The sequence below is a fragment of the Theropithecus gelada genome, chromosome 9 (genome assembly GCF_003255815.1).
Source record: "Theropithecus gelada isolate Dixy chromosome 9, Tgel_1.0, whole genome shotgun sequence".
Taxonomy (NCBI): Eukaryota; Metazoa; Chordata; class Mammalia; order Primates; family Cercopithecidae; genus Theropithecus; species Theropithecus gelada.
In genome coordinates this window covers 68,121,576-68,143,802 of record NC_037677.1, presented here as the reverse complement: position 1 = coordinate 68,143,802, position 22,227 = coordinate 68,121,576, and the positions used below count along the sequence as shown (strand labels likewise).

The 22,227-nt window shown below is 36.9% G+C and overlaps 1 protein-coding gene across 1 annotated transcript in view; it reads right to left on the bottom strand.

Annotated features, from left to right (window-relative positions):
* Positions 1-22,227, bottom strand: part of CTNNA3 (catenin alpha 3) — a 1,732,244-nt gene that overhangs the window by 33,216 nt on the left and 1,676,801 nt on the right. Inside the window, exon 15 of the mRNA XM_025397086.1 lies at positions 15,861-15,995. Within this exon, the coding sequence (XP_025252871.1) occupies positions 15,861-15,995 (135 nt within the window). The remainder of the gene's footprint in view (positions 1-15,860; positions 15,996-22,227) is intronic.

The following is a 22,227-nucleotide window of genomic DNA, read 5'->3' as shown; positions in this document are numbered from 1 at the left end:
TGCCAGGTAAGGGGATGGGCCACTGGCATCAGAGTGGGTGGAGACTGGAAATGTTGTTAAACATGTGCAAGGAAGCCCCCCACATCAAAGAATTATCCAGCCCCCAAAGTCAATAGTGCCACAGATGAGAAACTGTGGAATAGATGAAAGCATGAAAAAATCAATGTTTAATAATTATTACTCACAATTTGATTTGCTATTAATAACATTCAGACATCAGTAATCATAAGGGGAAAATGTGTAATTTCACTGATTTTGCTAGAGAACACACACACACAACCTCGCAGTTTTTATCCTGTGACTTTAGTATTCTTTCATATTATGCAACAGCAAGCATGAATTCAGCATGAGTCATAGACCGAAATGACTACTTTTGAAAATGTCATCCATACAGTCTTGTGCCTTTTTCCACATCTGCTTTCAGTTCTGCCTTTATAGATTTTGACACCAGCACTTTGCTGTCCTAGAATCTTCAGCTACTTGATTTTTTTGTCTTCTCTCCCCTTTTCTGCTGTGTTTTTCCCTGGCTTTCAACTAAACTCGTGAACATCAGGATGTCTGCATCCAGCTCTGTTCTTTTCCTTCAGCAGCACTTTGCCTAATGGGGAATTTGGCACATTCCTACAGTTGTCAAATACATCTTGTTCACTTTCGTGGCCTCTCATTTCATCTCTGGCTTTGAAGTTCTACAGTTCAGGTTGTTTAGCATACAAGAGAAATAATTAATCCCCTCTGTCTTTTCTAAGGATTGATAACAACTAAGCTAATTATTTACTCTAGAACAGAAATAATTGTTTACATAAAGTTTTAAATTCAGGCAAAATTCCTTTTGAATAATATGGAACTATTTGACAAATGAATAAGAATATAGCAATTATTGTAAGGAGTACATTTAACAGTAGAGACTCTCACATCACATCTATACTTTATTTCCCCCCTTCATTTCTTTCCTTCCCATGTCCAGATCCAGGTTTGTGTGTGTGTGCTTCATCCAGATGTTTTTTCTCTATATATAATTGCACAAAAGGGATCTAATTTCACAAAACAGATCACTGCCATTTGTGAGAGATACCACAGCAATCTCAGTAAAGTCATGTCAAATCAATTCTCAAATCATAAACAATATATTGCACCATTTTGGTACATATGTACTTTTTTTCTAGGTTTGCAATTAGCAGGTAACTCCTAAAGGAGCTGATCTCATTCTCACTGATGCAGATTGCTTAAGCAAAATTGGAGAAGCACCCTCTTAAAATCAATCAAAATGAAACAAAACTGCCTTCTGTTGCGTAATATAATTTGTCAGTTGGTACTGAGAGGAGTAATTTGGATAGAAACTGTGAAGGGAAAGGTACAACAAAGGAAAATAAGATCAGAGATTCTGATTTGGAAGGAACCACAAAGCTCATTTCATCCCAAACTTGATGAAGTAATGGACCCAAAGAGATTAATGTCTAGACTATAACAGGTCTTATAATGTGGGGTCCAGCAGCTTTTCTATTGCCTATTGTTAGCTCCTCATTTTGAGGCTGAAGTGTGTGTTCTGATTAGTTCTTCTTAAGAATCCAGAATCATTAAATCATCACTATTATTAATACTGTGCTCTAGTCCGTGTTTCCCCACATCTTTCAATTAAAATCATTCTTTAGCTCTTGATATATGTAGCAACCATCTAGCAGGGTATGCTAATACCACCCACTCCCCTCCTACCTCCCATCCTTGTCATCTCACCACTAAAGTCACTGAGAGGTCATAGGGCTTCATTTCAGTAGCAATGAAGTAAAGAGCATGAGATTCTAGATTCTGGTCCTGGCTCTGCCCATAGCTATCTTTGTGAACCAGAATAAGTCATTAAAAATCCCTGAGCTATTTCATTGTTTATAAAATGAATATGAGATAGATAGTTATAACATAAAGAGATTATTTCTAAGGTTCCTTCAAGTACCATTATAACTGAATGCATTGCACAATCAGAAAGAAAATCCAATTCATTGTAATATTAGTTTACATAGATACAAAGGAAACTCTTTAGTCCACTTTGTTACAATGCAATACAAAAGTAAAAAGGAAGAAGAGCACCCCACATACATTTTTTGAAGTATATTCTTTAAATTATTAAGGTCTGATTACTTCCATGTGCCTCCTGCTTAAGATAAAAAACAAACAAAAAGCAATACTTAATAGGGTTGAATTTACTGAAGCATCTTCTTTCTTCTCTTTCCTTTCTCTTTCTTTTATTCCTCCTCTTCTTGCTCCCCCTCCTTTCCCCTTCATTTCTTTTGCTTCTCTCCCTTCCACTTCATACTTCTTCCCCTCTTTCTCTATAAATATTTCAGTTAATTTTCCAATTTTTAAAGAATTCCCCATTATCTTCCTGTCTACAAATGATTGCAGTAGGCTCAGAAAGCTCATTAACTATTTTCCTTAATGCTTTAACAAAGCAAGCACATTAACCTACTGTCATTCTGTAAGTACTTGATTGCCTACATTCTGTAGGCCCTCGTGGCTCTTTTGGTCAATAGCTGGATTGTTGCTGTTCTCTATCTTTCCTAATTGAATGAACACCGCCCCTTGATTTCCTTTGAAGCTGAGTTGCAGTTGTTCGGCGAATTTTCAATCTTGCTGATCTTTCCTCCTTGACTGATTAGTTTTATTTATTATCCAATGTTTTAAATTGTGGCTTTGGCACACCTGCCTCAGGGTAAGAGAACGTGATTAAACACATTAAAAGAAACCCACAGAACAGAGTGGTTACATAATTAATCAGTCTTGAGCAGTACCCAAAAAAAAAAAAAAAAATGCTGGCCCAAAAGCATGACATTTGGGGAAAGGGTAATTTTAAGGGTTTAAAAACATTCTAATTAATTGATTTTTGTTCCTGAATTTCCTTTTTCATATACACAGGCTAGAATAACACTATTTATTTCTTTATAGTAAGTGTCCTTTTACAAAATACAACAGTTTCCCACTAGGCATGGTGTATAGGAACGCTAGGTGAGCAGTTGATGAAGAATCTGTTCCGTCATGGGAATGCCTGTAACTCGGATACATTTTAATGTTCTTAGAGTCGTATTTTTTATTCTATTTCTAATTTAAGACCTTTGTACATCAGGATGACTATGGAAACTGAACTGCAACAGTGTATTTTCCATAGAAATTTTTATATACTCCCCTCTTTATTTTTTTAGTGTTTTTTAATATTATACTTTAAGTTCTAGGGTACATGTGCACAATGTGCAGGTTTGTTACATATGTATACATGTGCCAAGGTGGTGTGCTGCACCCATTAACTCGTCATTTACATTACGTATATCTCCTAATGCTATCCCTCCCCCCTCCCCCAACTCCATGACAGGCCCCGGTGGGTGATATTCCCCACCCTGTGTCCAGGTGTTCTCGTTGTCCAATTTCCACCTATCAGTGAGAAGATGCGGTGCTTGGTTTTCTGTCCTTGTGATAGTTTGCTCAGAATGATGGTTTCCAGCTTCATTCATGTCCCTACAAAGGACATGAACTCATCATTTTTTATGGTTGCATAGTATTCCATGGTGTATATGTGCCACATTTTCTTAATCCAGTCTATCATTGATGGACATTTGGGTTGGTTTGAAGTCTTTGCTATTGTGAATAGTGCCACAATAAACATACATGTGCATGTGTCTTTATATTAGCATGATTTATACTCCTTTGGGTATATACCCAGTAATGGGATGGCTGGGTCAAATGGTATTTCTAGTTCTAGATCCTTGAGGAATCACACTGTCTTCCACAATGGTTGAACTAGTTTACAGTCTCACCAACAGTGTAAAAGTGTTCCTATTTTTCCACATCCTCTCCAGCACCTGTTGTTTCCTGGCTTCTTAATGATTACTATTCTAACTGGTGTGAGATGGTATCTCATTGTGGTTTTGATTTGCATTTCTCTGATGGCCAGTGAAGATGAGCATTTTTTCATGTGTCTGTTGGCTGCATAAATGTCTTATCTTGAGAAGTGTCTCTTCATATCCTTCACCTACTTTTTGATGGGGTTGTTTTTTTCTTGTAAATTTATTTGAGTTCTTTGTAGATTCTGGATATTAGCCCTTTGTCAGATGGGTAGATGGCAAAAATTTTCTCCCATTCTGTGGGTTGCCTGTTCACTCTGATGGTAGTTTCTTTTGCTGTGCAGAAGCTCCTTAGTTTAATTAGATCCCATTTGTCAATTTTGACTTTTGTTGCCATAGTATTTTGTGTTTTAGTCATGAAGTCCTTACCCATGTCTATGTCCTGAATGGTATTGCCTAGGTTTTCTTCAAGGGTTTTTAAAGTTTTAGGTCTAACATTTAAGTCTTTAATCCATCTTGAATTAATTTTTGTATAAGGTGTAAGGAAGGGATCCAGTTTCAGCTTTCTACATATGGCTAGCCAGTTTTCCCACCACCATTTATTAAATAGGGAATCCTTTCCCCACTTCTTGTTTTTGTCAAGTTTGTCAAAGATCAGATGGTTGTAGATGTGTAGTGTTATTTCTGAGGGTTCTGTTCTGTTCCATTGGTCTATATCTCTGTTTTGGTACCAGTACCATGCTGTGTTGGTTACTGTAGCCTTGTAGTATAGTTTGAAGTCAGGTAGCGTGATGCCTCCAGCTTTGCTCTTTTGGCTTAGGATTGTCTTGGCAATGTGGGCTCTTTTTTGGTTCCATATGAGTTTAAAAGTAGTTTTTTTCCAATTTTGTGAAGAAAGTCATTGGTACCTTGACGGGGATGGCATTGAATCTTTAAATTACCTTGGGCAGTATGCACATTTTCACGATATTGATTCTTCCTATCCATGAGCATGGAATATTCTTCCATTTGTTTGTGTCATCTTTTATTTCGTTGAGCAGTGGTTTGCAGTTCTCCTTGAAGAGGTCCTTCACATCCCTTGTGAGTTGGATTCCTAGGTATTTTACTTTCTTTAACGTAATCGTGAATGGGAGTTCACTCATGATTTGGCTTTCTGTTTGTCTGTTATTGGTGTATAGGAATGACTGTGATTTTTGCACATTGATTTTGTATCCTGAGACTTTGCTGAAGTTGCTTATTAGCTTAAGGAGATTTTGGGTTGAGATAATGGAGTTTTCTAAATATACAATCACGTCATCGGCAAACAGGAACAATTTGACTTCCTATTTTCCTAACTGAATACACTTTATTTCTTTCTTCTGCCTGATTGCCCTGGCCAGAAATTCTAACACTATGTTGAATAGGTGTGGTGAGAGAGGGCATCCCTGTCTTATGCCGGTTTTCAAAGGGAATGCTTCCAGTTTTGCTCATTCACTGTGATATTGGCTGTGGGTTTGTCATAAATAGCTCTTATTATTTTGAGATACATCCCATCAATACCTAATTTATTGTGAGTTTTTAGCATGAAGGGCTATTGAATTTTATCAAAGGTCTTTTCTGCATCTATATAATCACGTGGTTTTTGTCCTTGGTTCTGTTTATATGACGGATTACATTTACTGATTTGCTTATGTTAAACCATCCTTGCATCCCAGGGATGAAGCCAACTCGATCCTGGTGGATAAGCTTTTTGGTGTGCTGCTGAATCCGGTTTGCCAGTATTTTATTGAGGATTTTTGCAATGATGTTCATCAGGGATATTGATCTAAAATTCTCTTTTTTTGTTGTGTCTCTGCCAGGCTTTGGTATCAGGATGACGTTAGCCTCATAAAATGAGTTAGGGAGGATTCCCTCTTTTCCTATTGATTGGAATAGTTTCAGAAGGAATGGTACCAGCTCCTCCTTGTACCTCTGGTAGAATTCAGCTGTGAATCCGTCTGGTCCTGGATTTTTTTTGGTTGGTAGGCTATTAATTATTGCCTCAATTTCAGAGCCTGTTATTGGTCTATTCAGGGATTCAACTTATTCCTGGATTAGTCTTGGGAGGGTGTGTGTGTCCAGGAATTTATCCATTTCTTCCAGATTTTCTAGTTTATTTGCATAGAGGTGTTTATAGTATTCTCTGATGGTATTTTGTATTTCTGTGGGATCGACGGTGGTATCCCCTTTATCATTTTTTTATTGCATCTATTTGATTCTTTCTCTTTTCTTCTTTATTAGTCTTGCTAGTGGTCTATCAATTTTGTTGATCTTTCCAAAAAACCACCTCCTGGATTTATTGATTTTTTGAAGAGTGTTTTGTGTTTCTATCTCCTTCCATTCTGCTCTGATCTTAGTTATTTCTTGCCTTCTCCTAGCTTTTGAATGTGTTTGCTCTTGCTTCTCTAGTTCTTTTAATTGTGATGTTAGGGTGTCAATTTTAGATCTTTCCTGCTTTCTCTTGTGGGCATTTAGTGCTATAAATTTCCCTCTACACATGGCTTTAAATGTGTCCCAGAGATTCTGGTATGTTGTGTGTTTGTTTTTATTGGTTTCAAAGAACACCTTTATTTCTGCCTTCATTTCATTATGTACCCAGTAGTCATTCAGGAGCAGGTTGTTCAGTTGCCATATAGTTGAGTGGTTTTAAGTGAGTTTCTTAATCCTTAGTTCTAGTTTGATTGCACTGTTGTCTGAGAGAAAGTTTGTTATAATTTCTTTTCTTTTCCATGTGCTGAGGAGTGCCTTACTTCCAACTATGTGGTCAACTTTGGAATAAGTGTGATGTGGTGCTGAGAAGAATGTATATTCTGTTGATTTGGGGTGGAGAGTTCTGTAGATGTCTATTAGGTCCACTTGATGCAGAGCTGAGTTCAATTCCTAGATATCCTTGTTAATTTTCTGTCTCGTTGATCTGTGTAATGTTGAAGTGGGGTGTTGAAGTCTCCCATTATTATTGTGTGGGAGTCTAAGTCTCTTTGTAGGTCTCTAAGGACTTGCTTTATGAATCTGGGTGCTCCTCTATTGGGTGCATGTATATTTAGGGTAGTTCTTCTTGTTGAATTGATTCCTTTACCATTATGCAATAGCCTTCTTTGTCTCTTTTGATCTTTGTTTGGTTTAAAGTCTGTTTTATCAGAGACTAGGATTGCAACTCTGCTTTTTTTTTCTTTTTTTTTTTTCATTTGCTTGGTAGATCTTCCTCCATCCCTTTATTTTGAGCCTATGTGTGTCACTGCACGTGAGATGGGTCTCCTGAATACAGCACACTGATAGTCTTGACTCTTTATCCAATTTGCCAGTCTGTGTCTTTTAATTGGACTATTTAGTCCATTTACATTTAAGGTTAATATTATTATGTGTGAATTTGATCCTGTCATTATGATGTTAGGTGGTTATTTTGCTCATTAGTTGATGCAGTTTCCTAGCATTGATGGTCTTTACATTTTGGCTGCTCTTAACATTTTTTCCTCATTTCAACTTTGGTGAATCTGACAATTATGTGTCTTGGAGTTGCTTTTCTCTAGGAGTATCTTTGTGGCATTCTCTGTTATTTCCTGAATTTGAATGTTGGTCTGCCTTGCTGGTTAGTAAGTTCTCCCAGATAATATCCTGAAGAGTGTTTTCCAAGTTGGTTCTATTCTCCCCGTCACTTTAAGGTACACCAATCAGACGTAGATTTGGTCTTTTCACATTGTCCCATATTTCTCAGAGGCTTTGTTCATTTCATTTTACTTTTTTTTTGTCTCTAAACTTCTCTTCTTATTTCATTTCAATCATTTGATCTTCAATCACTGATACCCTTTCTTCCACTTGATTGAATCGGCTACTGAAGCTTGTGTACGCACTACGCAGTTCTCGTGCCATGGTTTTCAGCTCCATCAGGTCATTTAAAGTCTTCTTGATGCTGTTTATTGTAGGTAACCATTTGTCTAATATTTTTTTCAAGGATTTATCTTCTTTGCGATGGGTTCGAACATCCTCCTTTAGCTCAGAGAAGTTTGTTATTACTGATCATCTGAAGTCTTCTTCTCTCAACTCATCAAAGTCATTCTCTGTCTAGCTTTGTTCCACTGCTGGCGAGGAGCTGCGCTCCTTTGGAGGAGAAGAGGTGCTCTGATTTTTAGAATTTTCTGCTTTTCTGCTCTGGTTTCTCCCCATCTTTGTGGTTTTATCTACCTTTGGTCTTTGACGGTGGTGACGTACAGATGGGGTTTTGGTGTGGATGTCCTTTTTGTTTGTTAGTTTTCCTTCTCACACAGTCAGGACCCTCAGCTGCAGGTCTCGGAGTTTGCTGCAGGTCCACTCCAGATGCTGTTTGCCTGGGTATCACCAGAGGAGGCTACAGAATAGCGAATATTGCAGAACAGCAAATGTTACTGCCTGATGATTCCTCTGGAAGATTCGTCTCAGAGGGGCACCTGGCTGTATGAGGTGTCAGTTGGCCCCTACTGGGAGGTGTCTCCCAGTTAGGCTACTCGGGGGTCAGGGACTCACTTAAAGAGGCAGTCTGTCCATTCTCAGATCTCAAACTCCATGCTGGGAGAACCACTACTCTCTTCAAAGCTGTCAGACAGGGATGTTTAAGTCTGCAGAAGTTTCTGCTGCCTTTTGTTCAGTTATGCCCTGCCCCCAGAGGTGGAGTCTACAGAGGCAGGCAGGCCTCCTTGAGCTGTGGTGGGTTCCACCCAGTTCAAGCTTCCTGACAGCTTTGTTTACCTACTCAAGCCGCAGCAGTGGCGGATGCCCCTTCCGCAGCCCCACTGCCTCCTTGCAGTTCAATCTCAGACTGCTATGCTAGCAGTGAGTGAGGCTCTGTGGGCATGGGACCCTCCAAGCCAGGCGCAGGATGTACTCTCCTGGTGTGCCATTTGCTAAGACCATTGGCAAAGCGCAATATTAGGGTGGGAGTGTCCCGATTTTCCAGTTACCGTCCGTCACGCCTTCCTTTGGCTAGGAAAGGGAATTCCCTGACTCCTTGTGCTTCCCAGGTGAGGCAATGTCCCTCTCTGCTTTGGCTCACACTCCATGGGCTACACCCACTGTCTGACAAGCCCCAGGGAGATGAACCTGGTACCTCAGTTGGAAATGCAGAAATCACCCATCTTCTGAGTCAGTCATCCTGGGTGCTGTGGACTGGAGCTGTTCCTATTTGGCCATCTTGGAACCTCCTCCCTTTTTTAGTGTTTTGAGACAAGGTCTGGCTCTATCACCAAGGGTGGAATGCAGTGGCATGATCTCAGCCCACTGCAACATCCACCTCCTGGGTTCAGGTCATCCTCTCACCTCAGCTTCCCGAGTAGCTGGGACCACAGGCATACACCACCACACCTGGTTAATTTTTGTATTTTTTGTAGAAACGGGATTGGTCATGCTGCCCATGGCTGGTCTTGAACTCATGTGCTCAAGCAATCCACCTGCCTCAGCCTCAAAGTGCTGGGATTACAGTCCTGAGCCACCGTACCTGGCAACTCCCCTCTTTATTTGAGAAAGGATAGCAGCTGGAAGGCCAAACTGGCTTCATTTCCATGTGAATTGAAGCTAGGTCAGGTTCCACAATCCAGACAATGTCCTGTAGCTTGGCTCTGGTAAAAAATGTCTAGTATATGCTATCTCTGTTCATTATCTCAAAAAATTGCTGTGAACTTAGGTTATTTTCTCTTCTAAGCAGCATTAAAGAAAAGTGATTGAGATGTGGACATCCATATTTTGTTCTATTGCTAAAATGGATCTTGAATAGAGTGATCAAATCTTAATTTTAACGGGAAACTACTCTTTCCATTTTACCAAACATGGGATTTATTAGCAAGAAATTCTTCAACCTTTCATTCATTTCTATAAATGTGATTATATCTTTTTTTAAGTTAGACTAAATCAATTTTTTTTTTATTTTTAAGATTCAGGGGATACATGTGCAGTTTTGTTACAAGGGTATATAGCATGATGCTGAGGTTTGGGCTTCTATTAATTTCATCACTCAAATATTGAACATAGTACCCAATAGGAATTTTTTCAACTCTTACCCCTCTCCCCCTCCTACCTTTTAGAGACTCCAGTATCTATTGTTCCCATCTTTATGTCCCTGTGTAATCAATGTTTAGCTCCCACTTGTAAGTGAATATGCAGTATTTGATTTTCTGTTTTAGCATTAATTTGCATAGGATGATGGCCTCCAGCTGCATTCATGTGGATGTGAAGGACACAATTAAATTCTTTTATATGGCTGCATAGTATGCCATGGTGTATATGTACCACATTTTCTTTATTTAATAAATGTGATTATATTTTAATTCAACTTCATCCTGGCTGAGAAGAGCTCTTTTTTCTTTTTTTTCCAAACCTAATCTTTCTACATTTTCTAATCTTACATTCTCTCATTTGCTTGACTTTATTCCATCAGTCATAGTCTTAATTTTTCACAGGTTCATTCTCTTCTGGCCGCTTTTTGTTCTTTACCTAAACATTTCTCAATTACTGCCACTTTAAGCAGTATATAAATAAAAATATTAACAAACAAAAATGCTTTTGGTGATTCTGTCTGCTCTGACCCTCAAATCTCTTTTTCTTTATCTCTCTTTTATTCCTTTCAACTTCAAACTTTTGGAAAATTGAGTCTGTGCCACCATATTTTCTCTGTCATTGCATACTCAGTACTCAACTGATCATGATATAATTTTTGCCTTCACCATATTACTGATACTGCTTTAACAAAGATATAAAAACACCTTCTAAATGCAAAACCCAATGTGTACTTTTAAGGCTAAGCCAACCTGCATAATTTTGCAGGTTGCATCTTTTGTAGTCATTGGTCACTGCACCATCAATCATGTAAAAATATTCAAGGACTTTATAGTCTAGAAGGGAATATGTGCAAAAAGATGATTTGATATGTGTACTGCTGTGATTTTGGTAATCATACAAGGAATATGATAGAAACTGTTAGCTGCCACCCAACATCCATTCTCTTTTTCATAGAAATAGAACTCTGATTATACTGGGGAAAGCAATGTGCAGGATTAAAACACAAACAAACATACAAAATCTATATTTTGTAGCATACCTTGCAGTTAAATATAACAATATGACTACGCTCCAGCCAATAGTTTGTAAAAAAAAAAAAAAAAAAGTATTTGAAAGGGACCTTCTGGAAGGTCCCTTTAAAAGTGTAAGGAATGTTTGCTTCATTTTCTCTTTATTCCTACTGCCTGGAATATACAAGTCATTGCTCGAGCTGCATAAGCCATATTTTTGACCTTGATAATAACGACAGCCAGAAGCCAAGAAAAGTGAAGCTGAAAGACAAAAGTGCCTGATTCCCTGGTGACTTTGTGAAGCTGTCATAACAGTTCTAGACTGCCCATTCGCAGGCTCACTTTATGGAGACAGTAAACTCCCAATTTGTTTTAACTGCCATAGTCAAGTCTCAGAATCTTATAAAGGTACATTGGAATCACTCTGTGAAAAAAGTTGTTACTGGATTACTGTCTCAGCTATTTTTAAAAAAAATGGCATCCAACATATTTTCACTGGATGGTCCCATATACTTCTCTTTCATACCTCTTTCCTAAGTTCCAGAACCAAAGACTCAACTTCCCCTAAACCCTTCTCCTTGGATGCCCCTTAGTCACTTCAATTCAACAAGCAAAACCTGAATGAGTTTCCATACTCACTGTAACATGGTCTTCCTTCTATATATACTGTTTAGTTAACGATGCCGTTGTTGACTAAGTAAACTATTTAACCTCCAAACCTTTAGGAAATTCTTAATTCTTTCTTCTTTTTCACCCTTAGCACCCAATGGATAATTGACTCTAAACATATTTTCCTCAGAATTGTTCCTTGTATAGATATACTCCTTTCCATTCTCATCAATATTGTCTTAGGTAAGTTCTCACTGTTTCTCTCTTAGACTAATTTTATTATTATTATTATTATTCTTTAAGTTCTGGGTTACATGTGTAGAACATGCGGTTTTGTTACATAGGTATACACATGCCCTGGTGGTTTGCTGCACCCATCAACCCATCACCTACGTTAGGTATTCCTCCTAATATTATCCCTCCCCTAGCCCCCACCCTCTGACAGGCCCTGGTGTGTGACGTTCCCCTCCCTGTGTCCATGTGTTCTCATTGTTCAACTCCCACTTACGAGTGAGAACATGTGGTGTTCAGTTTTCTGTTCCTGTGTTAGTTTGCTGAGAATGATGGTTTCCAGCTTCATTCATGTCCCGGCAAAGGACATGAAGTCATCCTTTTATATGGCTGTGTAGTATTCCATGGTGTATTTGTGCCACATTTTCTTAATCCAGTCTATCATTGATGGATATTTGGGTTGGTTCCAAGTCTTTGCCATTGTGAATAGTGCTGCAATAAACATCTTAAACTAATTTTTAAAAGTCATTCCTAAATAGGCCTCAATCCTCTAGTCCCTTATCTTTCTAATCTATCACTTCCCTGTCTAAAAAATGTTAGCTTTGAAATGCATAGATTTATTAATGCCCATCTCAAACTAAGAAATTGTTAATTACTCTCAATTGCCTACAGGGTAAAATTAAATTATAAATGATCCTTTCAAAATATTCCCAGTTTCCTTTACAAACTTTTGCTCTACTCGCCCACCCACCCTTATTCCACAACACACACACCAAGAGTACCAAGTAAAGTTGTTTTCAGTCACGTCAGACTGCCTGCCATGTCTGTAACATGCCATGTCTTCCCTATCTCTGTTTTATTTCAGTTGTCCCCTCTATCTCAAATCCTTTCCCTCTCCTCCTCCTGTAAGTACACATTTGTTTTCTACTTATTAATCAAGGCCCAAAGCAGATTTGAGCGACTTGCGAAGCTTTCTCTTACCTGCTCTGCACATCAAATAAATTATTTCCTCACATGCTATACACGTACATTTGTACATACCAATATTGTATGGTTTATTACAGTGTTCTGGAGTCTTTTTTGTATATTCAGGTACATTTTAGGTTTCTTATTTTTTTATGCATTTCAGTATCTTAAGGACATTACCATATAATCATCTTTACATCCCTCAGATGTACTACTATGCCTTGCACAGAGAGGGGCTCAATTCATAGTAATGGATTTGAATGAACTACATACACTTTGTCTCTATACAGGTAAAACATGCAACTTCAAGATGAGTGCTTGCAATACAGATGTAAGAATGATTGGGGAATAATTTTAATTAAATGGTGTATTATGACAATATCTTTCAGGTTATTTTATTTTATTAATTCATCTTCTTTATCCTAAACCTTCACACCTCAGACCCAGAACAGAACGTACTGCCCGTTCACTATAGAAATGCATTCCATTCATACCTACTTATTTTTAACCCACTATGTTAGGTAAAGCAATGTTTCGTGAACCTAATCGTGGGATGCCAGCTTTATTTAGTAAACTTTGAATAGTCTGTAGTTTTGAATACCACACTTCTGTAATTTTTAGTGTCTCTCTGCTTTGGAATCATGCTTGCCATTTTTCAAGAGATCTTATAGCAAAATGATAGATTAGATCTTCTTCTGAATTTAAAGAATAGGAACAAGACAGGAACTCAGGGTCACTGAGAGATTAAAGTAAGTGTGCTCTGGCACGCATAAATTAAATGTATTTAGAAAGCTTTCTAGGATCTACCTGCAAACAGATGGCAGTAAGATATGCAAAAGGGGGAATGCTTTCTTTTTTCAGATTTATTTTTTTCTAATGGGGAATAGTGAGTGAGATGATGACAAATAGTTTTGGATTTGCAATGCTATTCCTCATTTTACATAATGACTCAGCTTTTAAATTGTAAATCATGGATTCTAAATAGCTCCTGCTTAATCTATCTGTAATATATGTAAAGTTCATGAATTTGAATCATCATACCAAACAGGAAAGAATACAAACTCAGTTTATATATAGAAAGGAAATTGTATTTCGGAAGGATAATTAACGCCAATAAATTTTAACAGCTATGCAGAGGCTGAACTTCTACCAAATGTTTTCTGAAAGCGTAGCTTCAGACAATATGAAACAGTGTATATTTGAAAAATAAAATTTATATGAAATTTAGACCTTATAAAGCATGATTAGTGTGTGAAAATGACAAAAGTAAATGGAAGAGTTTATCCTCCAAATGAATATACTTTTTTACATGTTTAACGTAGTATGATGTTAAATGAGAAAATGAAGACTGGATGTTTAATAAGCCAAAAGGAATACACAGAAGTTAAAAATATATATACATATTAATACATATGCATCTATACACACATATATGCTGTGTGTATCTACATAAATGTATATATACATACATGTATGTATATGTGTCGATACACACGCATGTTCCTGTTTGCATGGCTTGTGACTAAGTAAAATGCATTTTTCTTTGAAAAGGGACAGGGCACTAGTAATACACTGACTGCGTTTATGTGGGATTTTTGATAAAATTTGAATATCAAAGACACTATTTTTCCCCCTCTAACCACCACTGGAATAAAATGCTAGAATGCAATACCATCTTATCATTTCCAAATTATTCATTTTTGACTTGTGTTTTTCAGTTTCATCACAGATTCAGTGTTGTCTCTCTGAACAGAGAAAACATAGACCTTTGAAGGTAAACTCAGCTCTGACATTTACTAGTATGACATTTGGGAAGCTATATAACCCTTCTTAAGTTTACTTCTTTATATATTAAAGAAAACAGAACAAATAAATAAGTGATCCATCTGGCATGTTATTGTGAAGATTAACATAAAATATTGGCAAGAGATAGGGAGTCACTATTGGTTTCCTCCCCTTTGCTTTTTTTTTTTTTTTTTTTTTTTTTTGAGATGGAGTGTTGCACTGTCGCCCAGGCTGGAGAGCAGTGGTGTGATCTCGGCTCACTGCAACTTCCACCTTCTGGGTTCAAGTAATTCTCATGCCTCAGACTACTGAGTAGCTGGGATTACAGGCATGCACCACCACACCAAACTAATTTTTCTATTTTTAGTAGAGACAGGGTTTCACCATGTTGGCCAGGATGGTCTTAAACTACTGATCTCAAGTGATCCAGATGCCCCAGTCTCCCAAAGTGCTGGGATTATAGGCACGAACCACCGTGACCAGCCTCTGCCCTCTACTTTTGATGGTGATCCTTTGCTTGTGTTTTCATAATTACGTCCTCTTTCAGAACATTAACTCATTGAGGGAATGTCCAATGCCAGGATATAGAGGCCCTATATATTACACATATACAGATATACTAGTGTAACTAAAAAAATTTTTCTCAGAAATACAAATTCCCAGAATATTTATAATGTTCCACTTAAACTTAAATTTATAATCTTGGTCCATGTCCTTTTCAAAGTCACCGATAACTGAATCCAATATAGATATCAAATATTATTTTATTACCATTTCTTCTCCAGAGAAATGATCTACTGCTATTAAAAGATGAGTAGAAAAGTTATACATTAGTTCTACCATGGTAATTTACAGCAGCTTAAAACTTAGGGCCACCAAAGAATTTACGAAATTTCCTCCAACTCTAATAAATTCTATCATACTCCAGTTCTGAAAATATATATGGAAATGAAAACTCTCAAGACATGAACATTTATGTTATAAAAAGAAATAGGGGGAAATGAATATCAATTAATAGCAGTGAAGCAATCTTTTTATTAATTTGCAATTCCACATGCATTTATTTTAGAAAAATTACAGGATTCATTTCGGAGTTCCATCTGTACACATTCTGAAGTCATGCTTTAAATTAACATGCATTTCTCATCCAAATGGCTTATAAAACGTGATTTACTCTTTAATCTCTGAAGTAAATAAAAACAACATTTTAAACCTTTTTTAAAGATATCTGCCAAGATTTCCTGCTAGTTTAAATACATGTGCTTTTAATAAAAACTCCAATTTAGTCTTTCTAAACTAATTTTACCTAAAAGATTTGGTCATGTAAGCAAGGGTGTAGTTACTCTGTTTCAAGCATCTCCCACCTGTGATCATGTACATGCTAGGCGGTACTCACAGCTGACATGATGAGCTCTCCTCCCAGGTTCTGGATCTCAGCTTTAACCTGACTGCAGATTTTCAGTTGGTGCGAGTAGAACTTAATCTGTTCCAGGTAGGCCAACAAGTCTTGTTTGCAAGATGGATCTGGGCACTAAATATGCATCGAAGATAATAATGGATATAGCAGAATAAATAATAGGTAGATCAAAGTGAGTAAAAACAGTATTCACATGGCAGGTACCTTATAAGGCAGCAATTTTATTTTCATAGCGCAACATTTCTCGGCTGAAGTCCAAGTAGATTCTGATATGCTTCTACCATTATAATAGTTTATTCATTTTGCAGCCTTAGTTACTTCAGCTTAGCCAAAAGAAATGTTAAAATACTTTTTAGACATGAAAAGGTAAATAAAATAGCTGCCTTTAATTTATGATAAAGGTTACAAGCCTTCAGATTATATTTTTAGGTAAATCTAAAGAAATATTTAAAATGTAATTATTTCTTTCACCTAGAATTACTATTAGAATACTCCTAGAATTACTATTACAATGCTCCTTGAGACTCATGGTTCTGCATTGCCTGTCCTTTGCTACTCAAAAGGACATAAAAACATGCAGCAACATAATATGTTCTATTACTTCCAGCATTCAATGTTCTTAACTGTTATAGACAAAGGAAATCATTTCTACCTTAGATAACAGGTGTGAATCTAACTGAAGCCAAGAAGCAGACAGGGCACATGTTTTAGAATATTAAATTTCCTTATGAAAACCAGCCTCCTGCATCATTTTATCTTTTGGAAGGAACTTCCTGGAGGTCAGCTTTGAGCTTTATCATAACATGGTAAATAGCTTTGGTTAAGATTTAATCTTTGTGTTCTTTCTCCTATGCAATTATAATAGATTTATAGAAATCCCTTCTAACTTAATTCCACTTTTAGTAAATTTTTATAAGAATAAGGAAATGTGGACAGTGATTTATATCCAAAGATCTTCGTTGTAGCATTATGTATAATAGCAAAATTTGGAAATAACCTAAATTCCCCAAATAATGGAAAGACTAAATAAGAATGACTATCAATATAATGTAGCATTACTCAGTCTCAAGAAAATAGAGTTTCAAAGGATGCAGGAAAATGTTTTTGGAAGTTAAAAAAATAACCTGTAAATATTGCAATCAAATTCTATTAAAAATTGTGTGTATTTAAAACATGCTGAATGCCAGATGCAGTGACTCATGCCTATAATCCTAGCAATTTGGGAAGTTGAAACAGGAAAATCCCTTGAGCCTAGGAATTTGAGGTCAGCCTGGGGAACATAGGGAGGCACCATCTCTACAAAAAATAAAAATAAATTAGCCAGGTGTGATCCCAGCTATTCAGGAGGCTGAGGTGGGAGGACTGCCTGAGCCTGAGAGGTTAATGCTGCAGTGAGCCATGATTGTGACACTGCACTTCAGCCTGGGCAAAAGAGTGAGACCTTGTGTCAAAAAATAAATAAATAAAACTAAAAAATAAAATAATAAAACCTGCTGGGACAGCTTCAGCTGTCCATCCTTCCTAGACATAGATCATGCTGCATCAGGACTCTCTTTGCACCATACCCAGACAAATCTCCAGGCATTCAGAGCACCAGCTTGCCTGAATCAGCAGGCTGAGCTTCCCCACCCTTTCTGTGCATAAATCAGGGTGCAGCAGGCCCTCTCCACTCCATGCTTAGGCAGATTTCCAGGTATTCAAAGTACATGTTTGCCCAGATTGACAGCTTGAGCCACCCCACACTTTCTCTGCAGGGATCCAGGTATGTAGAGGAGCCTTTCTGCTTCATGCCTAGGCAGATCTCCCGGCATCTGGAGCACCTAGTCCCCTGGATTAGGAGTTTAGACCACCCCAAATCTGTGTGTAGAGAACTTGAGGACAAGAAGGCTTCCCAGCTCCATGCCTAGGCATACCTCTGGGTGCTTGGTACCCACTCACTGGATTATCCTTCAGCACTGGTGCTCATGACTGCCCTTAGGGGAATCTGTAGGCAAACCTGCCAGTCTGGACCTACCCATATTGCTCCCAACACCTCTGGGGCTGAGGAGGGAGCTCAGAGCACTTTGCACTACAAGAATAAGCCCATTGCCTGAGGCAAGAGAGAGCTTCTGCTAGTAAACAAGGATGAGGTATACACTCAGCAGTATTAGCCATACACACCATCTACAGGCTTGTAGATGGAACTGCATGGCCCAATATAAAACCTGCTGACAGAAAGGTGTAGAGTACACAAGTTAAGCCAAAAGACCTTACCCAGCCTTCTCTAAAGTCACATCCCCTAGGGAAAAATAGGTGGGAAAGGGAAAGAAAAAAAATATCAATAATATTATAGGGAAAGAAAAGAAAAATTATATCTGCACAAATATAATTACAAAATTTTGAAGTATCAATGCCTCAAGATGAGAAAGAACCAGTGTAAGAATTCTAGCACCATGAAAATTCAAAATGTAGTAATACCATCAACATACCATACTAGCTCTCCAGCTACGGTCTCCAGAAAAGTGGAAACTTGGAAAGGACAGATAGAGAATTTGAAGTGTGGATTGCAAGGAAGTTCAATAAGATCCAAGATGAGGTTGAAAATTAACACAAAGAAACATTTTAAAGCAATCCAGAAAATGAAGGAAGAGATAAACATCTTTAAAATATCAATCAGAGATTCTGGAATTTAAAAACTAACTTAATTTCAAAATACAACTGGAAGCTTCACCAATAAACTGGACTAAGTAGAAGAAAGAATGTCAGATCTTGAAAACCAGTCTTTTGAATTGACCCAGTCAGAAAAAAATAAAGAAAATGTATTTTTTAAAAAAATGAACAAAGTCTTTGAGCAATATGGGATTACGTAAAGTGACCAAACCAAAAATTAGTGACATTCCTGAGACTAAGAAAAAGATAACAATCTAGAAAAAAATACTTGAAGTGATAAATCAAGAAAATGTTCTGAATTTTGCTGGAGAGGTAGACATCCAGATACAAGAAATTCAGAGAATGCTTGTGAGATACTATACAAAAAGCAACATGACCAAGGCATATAATCACCAGACTATTCAAGGTCAACGCTAAAGAAAAACATCACAAAGGTAGCTAGAGAAAAAGGTCAGAACACACACAAAGGGAATCCCAAAAGACTAAAAGCAGACTTCCCTGCATAAACCTTATTTATAAGCTGGGACAGACTGGGGGCCTATTTTCAGAATTCTTGAAGAAAAGAAATTCCAACAAAAATTTCATATCCCACCAGGCTAAGCTTTATCACTGAAAGAGAAACAAAAATATTTTCCAGACAAACAAGCACTAAAAAAATTCATTACCATTAGGCTAGTCTTATCAGAGACTCTTAAGGGAATTCTAAACATGGGGAAAAAATAGCTGACACCTGCTACCACAAAAACACACTTAAGTACAGAGCCCACAGACCTATAGAGCAACCAAACCATAGAAAATACAAAGCAACCAGCTAACAACTTCATGATAGGATCAAAATCTTGCATATTAATATTATCCTTAAATGTGAATAGCCTAAACACTCCACTTAAAAGGCACAGAGTGGCAAGTTAGATAAAATAAAAACATCCACCAATCTGCTGTCTTCAAGATACCCATCTCACACATAATGACATCTAGAAGCTCAAAGTAAAGGGTTGAAGAAATATCTATCTTGCAAATTAAACTACAAAAAAAAGAGGAATGGCTATTACATTAGATAAAATATATGTATGTTAAAATATATTTAAAATATAATATATAATATAGTGTATTAGATAAAATATAGGTATTTTAAAATATATTAAAATCTAATATATAATAATATATTAGATTTAAAAGACTTTAAACCAACAACAGTAAAAAAGGACAAAGAAGGGCATTACATAATGATAAAGGGTTAAATTCAACAAAAAGACTTAACTATCCTAAATATGTATGTACCCAACACTGAAGCATCTCAGTTCATAAAACAAGTACTTCTAGATCTGCAAAAAGGCTTAGACAGCCACACAGTAATGTGTCACTCCTCACTGACAGTGGTAGATATGTGAAATGTTAGTCAATTAAACCTCTTTTTTTATATATAAACTAGCTAGTCTCAGTATCTTCACAGTAATGTGAAAATGGACGAATACATTTATTTTTGGGTAAACAATGAAATTAAGGCAGTAATCAAAAAATTCTTTGAAAAAAACAGAAATAAGAGACTCAACATATAAAAATCTCTAGGATGCAGCAAAAGTACTGTTAAGAGGAAAGTTCAGGGCAGTAAACTCCTATCTTAAAATGTTAGAAAGATCTCAAATTAATGATTTAACATCATGCCTAGAGGAGCTAGAAAAACAAGAACCAACCAACCCAAAAGCAAGAACAAACCAACCCAAAAAATTAAAATTAGATGGAACTGAATGAATCTGAGACCTAAAAATTCACAGGAAGAATCAATGAAGACTAAAGTTTTTTTTTGTTTTTTTTGTTTTTGTTTTTTTGAAAGAATAAACAGGATCAGTAGACTGCTAGCTAGATTAACACAGAAAAAAAGAGAAAGGATCCAAATAAGCACAGTCAGAAGTTATAACTAAAGTGGCATTGCAACCAATACTACAGAAATACAAAAGAGCCTCAGAAACTATTGGGAACACACCTGTGCATACAAACTAGAAAATCTAGAGGACAAGATAAATTTCTGAAACACACAATCCTCCAAGAATGAATCAGAAAGAAATTGAAACCCTGAACAGACCAATATCGAGTTCCTAAATTAAATCAGTAATAAGACACCCACCACCAACAACAACCAAAAGAGCCCCAGCCAAATTCTACCAAACATACATAGAAGATTTGGTACCAATCCTACTGAAACTATTTCAAAAAATGGAGAAGGAGAGACTCCTCCTTAACTCATTCAACAAAGCCAGCATCATCCTGATAGGAAAACCTAGTAAAGATACGATGAAAAAAATCTCTGATACCAATATCTCTGATAAACATAGATGCAGAAATCCTCAGCAAAATATTAGCAAATTGGCCGGGCGCGGTGGCTCAAGCCTGTAATCCCAACACTTTGGGAGGCCGAGGCGGTTGGATCACGAGGTCAGGAGATCGAGACCATCCTGGCTAACATGGTGAAACCCCGTCTCTACTAAAAATACAAAAAACTAGCCGGGCATGGTGGCGGGTGCCTGTAGTCCCAGCTACTCGGAGGCTGAGGCAGGAGAATGGCGTGAACCTGGGAGGCGGAGCTTGCAGTGAGCCGAGATCGCGCCACTGCACTCCAGCCTGGGTGACACAGCGCGAGACTCCATCTCAAAAAAAAAAAAAAAAAAAAAAAAATTAGCAAATTGAATTAGTGGCACATCAAAAAGTTAATTCACTATGATCAAGTAGGCTTAATTCTTGTAAGAATGGTTTAATATACACAAATCAATAAATGTGATTCACCACATAAACAGAATTAATAACAAAAATTGTATGATTATTTCACCAGATGTGGAAAAAGCTTTTGATAAAATACAACATCCCTTCATGATAAAAACCCTCAAGAAACTATACATGAAAGGAACATATCTAACATATCTCAAAATAATAAGAATCATCTAAGAGAAATCATAGCCAACATTATACTTGAATGGGCAAAAGCTGAAACCAATCCCCCTGAAAACTGTTACAATGATGCCCATTCTCACCCCTCTTATTCCACACAGTACTGAAAGCCCTAGCCACAACAATCAGGCAAAATAAATAAATAAAAGGTATCCAACCAGACAAATAAAAGTCAACCTATATCTCTTTGCTGTTGATATGATTTTATACCCAGAAAACACAAAATACTTTACTGAAAGGCTCCTGGAACTGAGACATGACTCAGTAATTTTTTAGGATGCAAAATCGTGGTATAATAATCAATAGTATTTCTATACACCAATAACATTCAAGCTGAGAACCAAATGAAGAACTCAATTCCACTTACAATAGCTGCAAATAAATAAATAAATGAATAAATAAATGAAACACCTAGGAATGAATCTAACCAAGGAAGTTAAAGATCTCTACAAGGAGAACTACAAAATACTGCTGAAAGTAATCATAGATGACACAAACAAATGGAAAAAAACATTTCAAGTTCATCAACTGGAAGAATCAATATCATTAAAATGGCCATACTGCCCAAAGCAATCTATAGATTCAATGCTATTCCTATCAAGCAACCAACATCCTTTTTTCACAGAACTAGAAAAATAGCTATTGTAAAATTCATATGAAGCCAAGAAATATCCTGACTAGACAAGCAATCCTAAGCAAAAAAAAAAAAAAAAAAAAAAAAAAAAAAAAAAAAAAAAAAAAAAAAAAAAAAAAA